The 14,965-nt window shown below is 55.0% G+C and overlaps 1 protein-coding gene across 1 annotated transcript; it reads right to left on the bottom strand.

The window, feature by feature from the left end:
- Positions 1 to 219: 219 nt before the first annotated feature.
- On the bottom strand, positions 220 to 9,839 carry MYOG (myogenin). The gene is given in 3 exon segments (NM_001286919.1): positions 220 to 341; positions 3,363 to 3,444; positions 9,360 to 9,839. Coding segments are annotated over 3 exon segments (684 nt in total).
- Positions 9,840 to 14,965: the final 5,126 nt, after the last annotated feature.

Here is a 14,965-nt window from a genome sequence, read left to right as displayed (position 1 = left end):
GGAAATCAGGTCCCTAGGTTGCGTATTAATGTCGGGTACATTGCAAAAAGCCTGTTTCTCCTTTGTCTCTTAGCTAACCCAGTGGAAACACTCTGCAGTGATTAGGAAATTGGGTAAGTGGCTTGGCTGGTTATAGTCTATGACTTCGGACTGAAGAGCCCTGGTGCCTTATTCCCATCTCATTACCAGCCAGGGAAGACTCTGAAAAGCCCCGGAGGCTCAGTTTTGACCTCTCTCTTCTTGGAACGTGACAGCCACGTCCTCCACAGCGATGCTTTCAACAATGGAAGACAGGGAGTGGAGGGTGCGGTCTTCAGAGGACTCATCAGTTAACAGGTGATCTATGGGGAGCAAGAGAGGAAACCGTATGAAGGTGACTTGCGGGGACTGACCTGCCACTGGCAGCTGCAAGGGAAGGTGCTAATCTCTGCAGGGCTGCCCAGTCTCCCCGTTCTACCACTGGCAGGTCATGGAAGATCAATGCTTAGCATGTGGCTCTCTCATCAGACACGTGGGCCTGGGAAAAGGTGACAACTGTTCCCTGCCTGAGCCCTGACCAGTTCAGAAGGGAAAGAGACGTGCTACGCTGTGGGCACTTCAAGCACTTTCTGTTCCTTCATGCACGGTCCTGGCTGTTGATGGTAGAGATGGGAAAAAACGCTCAGTGGGTCACATGCTTCCCATCTTAACAGAGCTGGGTCCTGAGACTGCTTAGAGACCTGGAAAGACTGGGGCTGTTTCCTCCAGTCCCCTCGTATTCGTCTCCTCCCAAAATGACACAGTAGCGGGAGAGAACTTCTAGTCACAAGGAGGTGTTCAGTGAAACTGAAAGGCAGCAGATTCAAAACTGCTAAATGGAAATCCTTCTCTCACTTGCTGAGTGTCCTGCGGAACTCCCCGCCACCAGATTCTTGATTCCGAAAGAGTGGCAGGACTCAGACGAGAATAAGTCATTGACACAGTGGACACGGCTAGCAGAAGCTGACCTGTAACTATGGGATAACCAGGAGGAAGCTGGCCATGAAGGTGGGTTATCGCTCTGAAACAGCTGGCACTGAGCAGTTGGAAACTGGTCTGCTCAAACCGGCAGCTCCCGTTGTCTCATGAACTCCTTCCCTCTTATTAGCAAATACTCCACCCCATCTCTCTTCCCACGCAATGCCGTGGCAATACCAGCATTTGCTGACGTGGGAAAATGTCTTTGGGGAAGTCGGAACGTGGCTGGTTGAAAATTTCCCCTCAAAACTCCTACAGAAAATGGTGGGTTTGATTAAATGACAGTGTCTGGTTTAGGTAGAAATTTTACCATTTCTTGTTGGAAAACCAGAAACCAAAACCCAAATCCCAAATCCCAAGCCCAACAGTCGCAGCAACAAAACTCGTGTTTTTAGCTGAACTTCCTTCAGTTTTTGAAATGTTGGGGGTTTTTTCCTAACAAAAAGTCCAAGTTTCCCCAGGAATGACACCCGCATTTCCCAGCCAGCTCCAGCACTGGGTGTATTTTTAGATGATCTGAGTTAGCAGCTGGACAGGAGGAGGAATCAAAAACAACTGAGCAGCTGCTCTCTCCCTTGTCAACTGCAAGTGGGATCCGCCACTGTCCAGTCTCCGTTTGAAGCCCGTGTTGCTTCTCCCCCCTGCATTAGTGCAGCCAGAATAGCCCAGCGTGAAGGCAAGACAGGAAACACCATGGACACAGAACAGGGATCCTCTGGCTATCTCCCATCTGATTAATTCTAGGCCATGCCAGGACCTCAGGTGCTGGTGGCAGCCTGATCTCTCCTGTTTGCTGCCTGTAGTCTCCTAACTGCTGAAATGTTCTAGTCTTGAGTCATGGGCAGTGGGTAGAGGTAGGGCTGGATGAGGGCTAGTGTTAGCCCTGCCTCCAGCCCCTCCCTTCTGCTGAGGTCCTGCTCCCACAGGAGCCAAGCCACCTCCCTATCTCCTGCCCCGCCCCACAGGGCAACGCCTCCCCTTGCCTATGACACCCGCCACGCGTGGGTTGAGTCTCAGTGGAAAGGGGTCTGGGTGAAGTGGCGTGGGCTGCGTCTGTTGGAGCTCAGAGTGGGCCTTGAAGGCTATAGCCCCTTCCGGGAAAGACTGAGGCTCTGCGCAGGTGTCGCATCCGGGATGAAAACAGCCGGCTGTGCCCTGCGACGCAGCGATGCCCAACAAGTCAGAGGGTCACCCAGCAAAAACACCCTCCTGCAGCGCGCCTCAGAGCCTGGCTCGCTGGACGTCAGCTCCTGCTGCTGGGCTAAAAATAGCGGAGTGGATATTTGGGCTGCGGGGGGCCTGGGTGCTGAGAGCCAGCGAGGGGGGAGCAGGCTCGACCGAGTCGCCCTGGGCCCTGCGCCTCCCCGCCGCCCGCAGGGGGTTTGTGCTGTGTAAACGAAGCCTTAGGGAGGTGGGGAGGCCTCAGGACTGACACGAGCAATTTCTGGAACCTTCTGCGGCGCAGAAGAAAGGCCGGCGTCATCTGAGGCACGTGCGGAAGGCTCTGCCCCTGGTTCTACAAGAGCTGGAGAGACAGCAGGCTCGCTCCGGCTGACCACTCCCCTCCAGAACAGGGAAAAGCTCTTGGACTCTCCTGAACGCGGAGAAAGGAGCGTGTCCATTTCGGAGCGGGTGGAGTCCCTTCCCTCAGAATAAGGAAGGATGGGAACAGAGGAGCCAAGAAACCCTCATCTACAGAAAAATTCTGCTGGGCTCTGGGAAAATGTGGCTAACAGCCTCGCCTGATTGCTGCATCCCCTCGACACCCCTCTCCCTGCAACTCTCCTCCGGTCCTCCCTGCCTGTCTGCTGTGGCTTCTGCAGCAGGTGGTCCAGCGCCAGGCCCAATCCCTCCCTCCAGTCCCCATAGCAACCAGTTCTGGGAAGTTTCAGGCAGCCCCCGGCTGTGCCACAGTCCGGGGCAGGCAGGGTGGTAGAACCTGGAGGAGGCTCTGGGGAGATGAGCTGTTGGCTCACACAAGCTAATGGTTGTTAAAGGGACAGTCTGGGGCCTGCCAAAAGGGGGTGTAGCCACCTGCTGCCTCTGACTGAGAAGATGCTGCACTGGGGATGTAGGGTAGGCTGGGCAGCTGCCGGCCCTCTGCCTGGATATCTGGAAAGACCACCTGGACACCTCTTGAAAACACCAGAGCGGGTCTGAAGGCCTCTGGGCCACCCAACGACAAGGCAAAGGGGAGACTGGGCCTGCGGGGAGGAGAGGAGAGGAAAGGGGGAGGGCAGGGCCTTTTGGAGGAAGCCGGGTCCCCAGAGCTCAGAGAATTTGGATAAACACCCAGTTCAATGGATACTTCTCTGAGCGGAAGCCCTGGGGAGAAGAGGCCAGTGTGGGACATGTGCTCTGCTTACCCCGGGGGTTACTGCTGAACGCCAGCTGGGTGCTCCACTCCGGGCTGCAGGAGGCGCTGTTGGACCCACACTCACTGGCCACCTGTAATGAGGAGACAGTCACCGTGAGGGTTACTCATGCCGAGAGCTCTACCCTCACACCGGGCCAGCCCCCGGTCCTCCCCCAGGTGTGCTCTGAAATCCTCCTTCAGTTGGCCCAGCTGGCCCAGGCTCTGCTCTGCCGCAATCCCAGTGAGAAAAGCAAACCACGCTCCGGCCACGTGGAAGCGCCCTGCCACTGTCTCCAGCCTGCTCAGAGCGAGACGTCCTGCAGGCTGACTACACATCCAAGCCCCGAGCTCCCAACACCGTGCAGGGCCATAGGCCGGGGCTGGACCCTGGCGAGTGCGTCCAGTTCCCAGCAGGGGCTGTTTGGGGCTCATGGGAGCTGAGTGCGTGAGCAGGATTCGGGTCTTGTCGTTCTACCTTCCCAGGTCGGCCTAGCCCGGCCCTGAGGATTGTTCGTGTCCCCAGGTGCTTGGGGCAGAATCTCCATTCCTGGGGCTCCAGAAGGAAAGGGACAGTCCATTGGACCCCAGCAGGATCGGCTGTGAGGGACAACCGGGGCTTTGACTCCAGTGAGTCTTTCTACACATCTCTGTAGGGTCACATGCTAACAAGCCTGGGTCTGGGACTTTCTCTCCTGGGGAGGCGGCAGATGGAGGGAAGCGAGGCGGAGGATCTCAAATGCCGGCACTTCTGCTGTCCCCTGCCACTGCCCTGCTTCTCCTGCACTTGGCCTTGGCGCCTTCTGCCCCCTGGAGCCAGCTGCTTGCTGTAGACGAGGGGAGCGCTGACGTCAGGCTGTCCCCCTCCTCACTCCTACATCCTATTCTCCACAGAACGAGCAGGATGTGCTCAGAAAGGTTGGAGACTACTGGTGTGGAGCTACCTTGCAGTCAGAGGTTGCACTACAGCCCCTGTTCCTTAGCCCCCTTTGGGCTGCCGTTCCTAGAGTGTTTTACCGGGAGTTCACGAGTGCTAATTGACTCGGAGTAAGGAACAGGGGTAACGGCTGCTAGGGACTGAATGCATGTTTGCTCCAGGCTACGAAGACCACAGGAAGCAGCCGGGAGCTGTTTCCCAACTGGTGGCTCCTGACCCCGGGAGGGTCAGAAAAGGCAAGCAGGTGGCAGGAGGGGGGGGAGCTGGAAAGTGCTATTACAATCTCTAAGCAAAGGAAATCTTGCTCCCTCGTTGCCAACAGGCGCAGCTGTTCCAAGGTCAAGCCTGGTCTGCCACCCTCAGAAGAGTCCCACATAAATGCATGGCGTGGGCATAGCATTGGTGCATTGTTTACTCGCGCACTGCAAATGTTCAGGGGGTCGCAAATAGTTTACTTCCAATAAGGGGTTACCTGGAAAGGTGGAGAAACACTGGCCTAGGATGAAGGTCAACTGGAGCTTGGCACACATGCGGGAAGTGTCCGCACCACCCTTTATAGATCCCATGCCTTCAGTTAACCGGCAATTGTTTAACTTCAGGTAAAAAATAGCTAGTGAAGACATACCCCAGTCTCTTCTCAGCCGTTAAACAAGGACATGACATCTCTTAAAGTGTGCAAAATCTCTGGGGTTGATACCTACTGATCTGGCCTCCTGCATTGTGAGATGCTGGCTTTGCTACAAAAAGATGTGTCTTTCTGTCAAGACAACGGACGTGAGAGCGCAATCTCGATGTGAAATCCTGGTGTACGTAGGAGTTCTAACTTTGATGAAGGAGGTTGTAGTGAGCCCCAGGAAGGGGAGAGGTTAAAGCTACTTTTGTCTTGACTCCACAATGGTTACGCTATGCTGGTTACACATCAGCATAGCCATCTTGAAATTAAAATGCATCAACTCTTTGCAGTGACGATGTCACCGTTGTTGCATTTGCAAAGAAATGGTTGTTTAAAGGGATAAATGAATCAGAATTCACTTGCTCTTGCATTTTGTTTTTCTCTAGCAATTTACAATGTTCCAATTATCCAGTAAGGTAACGCACAACCATGATCTGGTTGAAAAATGGTTGAGTATTTTCCAGGAAAAAATCCAAACTTTTCCATGGATGTTTTAGGGTATGTCTACACGAGCCCCCTAGTTCGAACTAGGGAGGCTAATGAGGGCGACTGAAATTGCTAATGAAGTCTGGGATTTAAATATCATTAAATTTCATTAGCATGTTCCGGGCAGTCGCCATTTTGGAAATTGACCAGCCCGGATTAACTGCCCGCATCTACATGTGGCAGTGAAACGGGAGTTTGAAGTAAAGCCCTTAATTCGAATTAGCTGTTAAACCTCATTGCAGGAGGAATAATAGCTACTTCAAGTTACTTTGAACTCCCGTTTCACTGCCGCGTGTAGCCCGGGAACATACTAATGAAGCGTGGGATATTTAAATTTAAATTCATTAGCAATTTCGGTCACCCTCATTAGCTTCCCTAGTTCAAACTAGGGGGCTAGTATAGACATACCCTATATGAATTGAAATTATAATGTTTTATTTCAGAGACAAAAGGTGGGTGAAGTAATAGGTTTTATTGGATCAACTTACGGTGGTAAAAAAGGGAAGCTTTTGAGCTACACAGAGCTTTTCCTCAGGTCTGTTTTGTGATTCATAGAATATATCTGTTTTGAGCTTTTCATGTCCTCATTTTTCATTTGTTTGATCCCCATGAAAAAGGGAGAAAAAAGGAAAAACCCAAAACACAATGAAAAGTGCCAATTCATAACAAAACACTGAATTTTCCAAAAATAGAAAAAAATAATAGAAATGACATTAACACAAAACTGTTTGCTTTACATTTTGTTTCCGTGTGGAGCTTTTTCTCAGTTCTGGCCATTATCATGACAGAAAAGTAATGAAACAAGAAAGAAAACATTTCACAGCCAGATCTGCGTCTTGGGAACTGTGACCCATAGGACATGGGCAGCGAGAGATTGCAAACAAAGAGCTCATCCAATGAAGTCCTGGACACCGTGGCTACCTCTAGACTGGCATGATTTTCCGGAAATGGTTTTAACAGAAAAGTTTTCCGTTAAAAGCATTTTCGGAACAGAGCGTCTAGATTGGCACAGATGCTTTTCCACAAAAGCATTTTTGCGGAAAAGCATCCGTGACAATCTAGACGCGCTTTTCCGCAAAAAAGCCCTGATCACCATTTTCGTGATCGGGGCTTTTTTGCGGAAAACAAAGCTGAGCTGTCTACACTGGCCCTTTTGCGCAAAAGTTTTGCACAAAAGGACTTTTGCCCGAACGGGAGTAGCACAGTATTTCCGTAAGAACACTGACAATCTTACATGAGATCGTCAGTGCTTTTGTGGAAATTCAAGTGGCCAGTGTAGACAGCTGGCAAGTTTTTCCGGAAAAGCAGCAACTCCTGAACTGAAGGGAGGATACATGGTTTTCTCAGCTGTTTTTTTTTTTTTAAAGTAAGTTTCTAGCCCTGGGTGTTCCAGAGGAAAAGTTTTACCGGAGTGTAACTCTTCACGGCTGAGAATCCAGAGGGCAAATGTCCAGAACCCAATGTCTCTCAACATTTATCTTTCCAAAATCACATCATTCTTAAGACAGACTTGTAACTTTAGTGGGTACTGACTAAAGCAGCGCAAAGAATAGATTTCTCAGCTGACTGGCAATTCCAAACATTATAAAAACCCTGGCTTGGTTGAATCTAAGACCATTTTTTTAGGAGAATAAAAAAAACAGTCAAAAAAACCCCCAGTGTGAAACAAAAACCTGACCCAGCTCAATCGTTTTGAGCATGTATGATTGGCAGGTCTGGCTCTGAGACTCTGGGTTGGGCCCGGATGCCCATGTGCACCACTTGGATGGGCACAATGAATAAAACTGATGTGCTAAACAGACAGCCTTACTCCCAAACACACCCACGTCTTTTTGCCTTCTCCCTTGCACCGGCCTGGGCGTGGCTCAGGTGCCATCTAATGCTCGGCTAATTACAGGTGCCCATCCCACTTGCTCTCGCGATGGGCAGACATCTGCTCTTCACATGCCTGACGCGGGGGCCTTTCTATGAAACTAGCCCAGGGAGTTTAACTTTCTGTTTATTGCCCAGCGCGTTGGCTGCCTGAGTGTTATGATCCAGTGTATATAGCATGTCCCGGGTTCTCCATTACCCGGCAGTCTGGGCACAAGGCTGTTTTGCCAGAACAGAGCGAAGCAGCGAGAACGTATGGGCAGATCTGCCCTGCCACATCCACCCGCAGGAGCCATCCCCTGCACAATATGCTGGCTCTTTGCTGAGCAGTGCTAATTTTCAGGCAGTGAGTCTTGTTACAGCTAGGCCTGTGTGCATGGCGGAAGGAAGGCCCGTGCCGAGAGGGGCATTTCACACACCCCTCGCTGTGCTCCTTGGCATTAGCAGCAGCTGCGAGTCGTGCCCGAGTAGGGCCTAAGGTGGAGGCTGGGTGCTGCTGTGGAAGGTGGATGAGGCACCTGTGTCCGTGTGGCTGCTCCCACGGACCAGGGGCTCTTCTCCCGTGTTCTTGACTGGGTTCCAGGTGCCCCTTTCTGGGTCCCGTTTACCAGCCCATTTTCAGCAGTTAAAAGTCTCCACTGTCAGCCCTTCTGGTCCATCTTCCCTGGGTTGGGAGGTGGAGCATGGAAGTGCTGGAAGTGGTGGGGACTCTGCTCCTTTCCCTGTGGAATGGAGGCCGGCTGTGGAGGTTTGGGCTCCCTGGGCGGGGGCCGGCTGTGGCAGTTTTGGTCTCCCTGGGTGGGGGCCGGCTGTGACAGTTTTGGTCTCCCTGGGCGGGGGCCGGCTATGACAGTTTTGGTCTCCCTGGGCGGGGGCCGGCTATGACAGTTTTGGTCTCCCTGGGCGGGGGCCGGCTATGACAGTTTTGGTCTCCCTGGGCGGGGGCCGGCTATGACAGTTTTGGTCTCCCTGGGCGGGGGCCGGCTGTGACAGTTTTGGTCTCCCTGGGCGAGGGCCGGCTGTGACAGTTTTGGTCTCCCTGGGCGGGGGCCGGCTCTGGCAGTTTTGGTCTCCCTGGGCGGGGGCCGGCTATGACAGTTTTGGTCTCCCTGGGCGGGGGCCGGCTGTGGCAGTTTTGGTCTCCCTGGGCGGGGGCCGGCTGTGGCAGTTTTGGTCTCCCTGGGCGGGGGCCGGCTGTGGCAGTTTTGGTCTCCCTTCGGGGGGGCCGGCTCTGGCAGTTTTGGTCTCCCTGGGCGGGGGCCGGCTCTGGCAGTTTTGGTCTCCCTTCGGGGGGGCCGGCTATGGCAGTTTTGGTCTCCCTGGGCGGGGGCCGGCTGTGACAGTTTTGGTCTCCCTGGGCGGGGGCCGGCTGTGGCAGTTTTGGTCTCCCTGGGCGGGGGCCGGCTCTGGCAGTTTTGGTCTCCCTGGGTGGGGGCTGGCTCTGGCAGTTTTGGTCTCCCTGGGCGGGGGCCGGCTGTGGCAGTTTTGGTCTCCCTGGGCGGGGGCCGGCTGTGGCAGTTTTAGTCTCCCTGGGCGGGGGCCGGCTGTGGCAGTTTTGGTCTCCCTGGGCGGGGGCCGGCTGTGGCAGTTTTGGTCTCCCTGGGCGGGGGCCGGCTGTGGCAATTTTGGTCTCCCTGGGCAGGGGCCGGCTGTGGCAGTTTTGGTCTCCCTGGGCGGGGGCTGGCTATGGCAGTTTTGGTCTCCCTGGGCGGGGGCCGGCTGTGGCAGTTTTGGTCTCCCTGGGCGGGGGCCGGCTGTGACAGTTTTGGTCTCCCTGGGCGGGGGCCGGCTGTGGCAGTTTTGGTCTCCCAGGGCGGGGGCCGGCTGTGACAGTTTTGGTCTCCCTGGGCGGGGGCCGGCTCTGGCAGTTTTGGTCTCCCTGGGCGGGGGCCGGCTCTGGCAGTTTTGGTCTCCCTGCGCGGGGGCCGGCTGTGGCAGTTTTGGTCTCCCTGGGTGGGGGCCGGCTCTGGCAGTTTTGGTCTCCCTGCGCGGGGGCCGGCTCTGAAAGCTGCAGCTGCCTGGGCGGGGTGACAGGCACTTACCCCCGGCTGGGAGGCGGTGCTGCGGTAACGCATGTCCCTCTGGTCCCGCTCCTGCTGGTTGAGGGTGCTGAGCAGGCTCTGCAGGCGCTCGATGTACTGGATGGCGCTGCGCAGGATCTCCACCTTGGGCAGCCGCTGGTTGGGGTTCAGCAGCGTGCTCCGCTTCAGGGCCTCAAAGGCCTCGTTCACCTTTTTTAACCTCCGCTTCTCTCGCAGGGTGGCCGCGCGGCGCCGGTCGATGGAGACCGTCTTCCTCTTGCAGATCTTGCACGCCCAGGGCAGACACTGTCCAGGACAGTGCTCAGGCAGGGGCGAGCCCTTCTCCTCCAGCCCCGTCCTGCCCTCCGGACACAGCCCCAGGCCTGGCCGCTCCTGGTATGCCCCCGGCTCGTAGCCCTGCAAGCGGGAGCTCAAGTAGTTTTCGCCATCGTAAAACCTCTGGTCTGGGAAGAAGTAAGGGTTGGTCTCGAAGAGCTCCATGGGCAAGCGGCTGGCGGGAGCAGCCTCCTCAGCGTGTGCGGCGGAGTAGCGGCTGCTCTGTCTCCCAACCCCAACTGCGTGGTGGCATTTAAACCCTGGCGCTGGCATTAAATCACAGAGATAAATATAGAAAAACTTAAAGGAAACCTGAGCCGGCCCTAAGCTGCTGCCTCACATCAAAACTTGTCCATCTGATTTGATGTGCTCTCCCTGCGGGGATTAGGCGGCCCGGGGCTGCGCCGCGTCTGGGGGGGACGGGGGAGCTGGCATGTGTTGGACAGCAGCTCGGCCACCTCGCAAACAACGGCCTGTTTGAGCCCGGCTCGCGGCTCCTCTTTGCAGCGACACTGAGGATCGGCTGCGCCCGGGGCTGGCATTCCTGCATCATCTGCTGCCTTCAGTTACTGCTCCCGGGGCGGCCCGGCTACAGCCAGCCCTCACAGCAGGGCCCAGGGCGAGGAAGGAGCAGGAGCGAAAGGCCACCTCAGCTCCCAGGCCTGACAGGGCCAGGCCCCTGGGGTGCCCGTCACACAGCGAGCCCTGCCTGTACTGCCCCCCACCACGTGCCTTACGCTGCCCTTCCCCTCATGCCCTGCTCTGCCCCCAATAGCCCGTGTGCTCTGCCCGGAGCCCCTCTGCCCCTCCCCTCACCCCCTGCCCCTCCATCTACGCCATCCCTCCCTTTCCCTCGCGCCCCGCTCTGCCTGGGGCCTCACACGCTGTGTCCTCCCTCACACTGCCCCCCCGCCCCGCCCTCCCCTCACACCCTGCCCCTCCATCTACGCCATCCCTCCCTTTCCCTCGCGCCCCGCTCTGCCTGGGGCCTCACACGCTGTGTCCTCCCTCACACTGCCCCCCCGCCCCGCCCTCCCCTCACACCCTGCCCCTCCATCTACGCCATCCCTCCCTTTCCCTCGCGCCCCGCTGCCTCAGGCCTCACAGACCCTGCCCCTCCCTTCCTACCCCACCCCTCCCTGTTCCTCGCACCCGCTCTGCCTCAGTGTCCCCCTCACACTGCCCGCCCTGCTCCTCCCCTCAGACCCTGCCCCACTCTGCCTGGAGCCTCCCACACTCTCCTCTCCTCACCACCCACCCAGCCCTCTGCCCCACTCACCGTGCTCTGCCCCTTCCCTCACTGCCTGCCACACCCTGCCCCAATCTCCCCCTCTGTTCATACCCCTTCTCTCCCTTTCCTCCTGCCCTGCCGTGCCTGGGGCTCACACACTCTGCCCCTCCCATCACTGCCCGCCCCGTTCTGCCCCTTCCCTCACACCCTGCTGTGACCCTCACTGCCTGCCTTGCTCTGCCCTCTTCCCCCCCCCCCCCCGCCCTTCTGTGCCCTTCATCTCACATCCTGCCTGCTCTACCCCTCTGGTCCCACTACACCCTGTGCCTGCCCTCACACCCTGCTCAGCCCCTTCTCTGTGCTCTGTACCTCCCCACCACACCCTCCATCCTCCCCCCCATCACATCTGCTCTGCTCCCCCTCCCCCATGCACTCTCCCCGTGCCCTGGCCCGTGTGCTGTCATATTGCCCACACTGACACACTGCTCAGCGCGCCCCTGGTCTCTGCCTGTCCCTGTGCCCCTCAGCCTGTCCCACCTCTCTGTCTCCCCCCGCCCCCGGTCACCCCATCCTTTCGCCTGCTCTCTCTCTGACACTCCACCCACCCGCTCAGCGGCCTGGCTGGGCTCTTCACTGTGGGCCTGGTCCTGCATTCCTCACACACCCAGAGCACCCAGTGCCGCTCGGAGGTGTGGCAGGAATGTGTGTGTAGGATCAAGCCTTTGGCATGTACCAAACACTGCACGCTCTCCGGGCTCCCTATGTCCCGGCTCCCCCGCGGAGCACTGCCTTTCAGGGTGCCGGGCTGCTGCCCTCCCTGGCGTCTTTCTTCTCCTCCCCTCTCTGTCACCTTGCTCCGTACATCCATCCCTGCCCATACTGCTTCCTCTGTACACCCCATCCCTGCCAATACTCATCCATCTCTCCATTTCCATACACACCCATCCATCCGTTCATCCCCATAATCACCCAGTGCTTCCTCCCGTGGTCCCCAAACTCTCCACCACATTGCTCCTAGCAGAAACCCGAGGAAACAGGCCAGTCCCCAAAGGCCTGTAGCTTACTCAGTGTTGTGCAGCTCAATCATTTGTATTGTGGTAGCACCTAAAAGCCACAACCCAGCTGGGCCTTACGGTGCTAGGCGCTGTCCAAACCCATCATCAACAATGGCCATGTCCCGGTCAGTGCCCATGCAGAGCAGCCGGGAGTCCAGCGTTACGGATCAGTTTTCCAAAGAGCTTGGCATGCTGGCCAGAAACGACTTCTGGGAATCTGGCCCCACACCAGAGTTCCCTGTAAGCCGGGCACTTGGGCGGCCACTCAGATGAGATTCCAGTGCCACCCAGCTGACTAACAGAACACCCACAGCTCGGTTTTGTGTTTCTACTGGTGGTGCACATGCAGACATGCCTTGGTGCACATACCGATTTATTCCGCACATGGATGGAAAAGACTAGAGGAAGCCTTGCCCCACACCTCGGGCATGATGCTCCGTGTGTCCCTTGGGAAGGATGAAAGGCAAAGCAGAAAGCTGGCCTAAGGAAGTCAGAGATTATGCACTGGATAATCCCCCGTGGGATGAGCCATGGCCTCCCACCGAGGCGAGCATCTTCTTGAGACTAGCACTTCCCCTCCTCTCCCATCTCAAACAGGGCAGCCATCACCTTGTGGAGCTGCTCCACGCCCTTACGTGTCCCCAGTTTGCAGATTGGTCAGCTGCGTCACTGGGGCATGGAGGGTTACGCCGGGTGCAAACAGTGCTGGGATTGTAACCTCTATCCTAGCTCCGAGCCACCTGCCCCAGGCACAAGGCCACGTCCCTCCCTCTTCGTCTTCTGCTTAGAATTCATTATTCTTGCATTAGGAACGTAAGTAACTGCCAACCTCCTCCTCCCATTTGGGGAGATCCAGTCGCGTGCTCCAGGCCAAATTCCAGCCGAGGGATTGGTCAGTGGAAGGAATGCCAGCAAAGGGAAGGGCAAAATGTGATATTTTCCTTCCTCCCATCTCCCTCCCAGCCTCCCCAGTTTAACATTCACTTCTTCACCCCCATGCTTAACACTCAGGACTCCAGGCAGACCACGAGTATACTGGTGGGAGAGGCAGACATCGAATCTCTAGGGAGTGGCCCCTTGCCAGCGTCCCCCACTGATCTGCGACCACTGGAAAAGTGGCACCCATCCAACTTTTGAAAGGAGGCTCAAGCTGGAAGACGAGATACCCATGGGATTGGGGCTCTTCCCAATTCAGATACTCCCCATCAGCCTCTGAGCTTTTTCATCACCAGATGGGTACGAGAAACGATAAAACTGTTGGAAGAACTCTAGTGACACAAAGCATGGACTTCATACCCCATGAGCTCTGGCATCATCACCGGCCAGCTCGGGCTCAGGACAGGAACACTTTAAACATGTGAGGAATAAAAGCGATCCTAGCTCTGGTGTGGGTCCAGGAGAGATTTCAGTGCCATCCAGCTGATTAGCAGAGTGCCCACAACTATCAGCATGTGTTTCTATTGCTGGTGCACACCCACAAATGCCTCAGTACACATAACAAAATTTATTCCGCTCATGGGTGGAAAAAAATTTAGAGGGAACATTGGGTAGGTCCCTTATGGGATATGGATGATACAATGGACAGGAATAAACAAGAAAAGGCAGACATGTTCTGTAAATATTGCCGTCCCATGTTTGGAAAAAAGCTAGTGCTATATTCACAGCGTACAGTGATAATGAAATATTCTCCACCAAGCAGTATCTACTGAAGTTAAACATTTGTAATCTGCAGGGCCAGATACATTTGAGTGCAAGTTAATAGACAAATCTAGACCTGGCACGCTTGGGACATAAGATGGATAAGGAGAGCCCAGAGTGTAAAAAGATGTGGGACTCCTTCAGTGGTGCAGTGGATAAGGTACCTGCTTCCAGAGCCTGAAGCCGAGGGTTTAAGCTCTACCCTCAACCAACATGGACTTGGCAATCAAGGGGAGGCCCAAATTACAGGAAGGCTGCAGGGCTCCTCCAGTGGACAAGGTACCTGCTGGCATGGTCATGAGGGATAGGCAGCAGCCTGGGGACTAAGGGGTTAACTGCACCTAACCAAGTAGCAGTCAGCCAATGGAAATGCAGAGAGGGATTTCAAACTTGGAGTTCTCTGAACGGTTGCCTTTGATGTTGTCAAGAGCCCTTTGGACCACAGAGGTGGATTTTTAACAAATCTTGGAATACTGGGGAAATTCCCGGGGATTAGCATCCAAGTTAGTCTGACACTGAGCCCAGGCCAAATCATGGAATGGCTGGTGTGAGATGCAAGCACTAAAAGAATTAATGGATGGCAGCATAATTCATGCCAGTCAGCATGGTTTTGTGGCAGCGAGGTCTAGCTTGGTCCTGGGTTTTTTGATGTGATTACAAGTTTTGTTCATAAAGAAAATTTGCACTGACCTCCTATACTTAGATTTCTGCAAGGCAGATGACTTTGTTCCACACAACATCCTACTAACATTTTGATTTTAAGAATTAGCACTATGCACCATCAATGTAGCGCATATTGAATTGACTGGCTAACTGATAGACCGCAAAAAGTAACCGTCAATAGAGGTGTTCCAGTGGGATCTGTTCTTGGCCCAATGCTATTCGCTATCAGTGGTCTGGAAGAAAATATAAAAACAATGATAAACAGCTGGCATGATAAATAATGACAAGGACTAGTCAGAGCAGTTTGGGCTCATCTGAACTGCATGCATCCAAATGCTGCCCAATGCAAGGTTATACAGCTAGGAACTGCTTCACCCCTAAGATCAGGATGGACTCTGTTCCCTAGAACGCAGTGATTCTGAGAGAGACTTAAAAGGTCAAGGTGGAAACCAGCAGAACATGAATTCCCACGGTGATGCTGTGGTTTAGCGAGCTAATGTGACCCTTGGGTGTATAAGCAGATGAACACGAAACAGGAGTAAAGAGATGGTATTAACTATATACAGTATTGCAGCGGCTGTTATATAGCACAGTCCAGTTCTGGTGTTCACATTTTAAAAAGGATAGTGAAAAATTGGAGAGGC

Source organism: Pelodiscus sinensis, chromosome 27 (assembly GCF_049634645.1).
Source record: "Pelodiscus sinensis isolate JC-2024 chromosome 27, ASM4963464v1, whole genome shotgun sequence".
In the NCBI taxonomy this organism is placed as follows: domain Eukaryota; kingdom Metazoa; phylum Chordata; order Testudines; family Trionychidae; genus Pelodiscus; species Pelodiscus sinensis.
The sequence above is the reverse complement of the archived record's forward strand: the minus strand, read 5'-3'. Positions and strand labels throughout refer to the sequence as shown.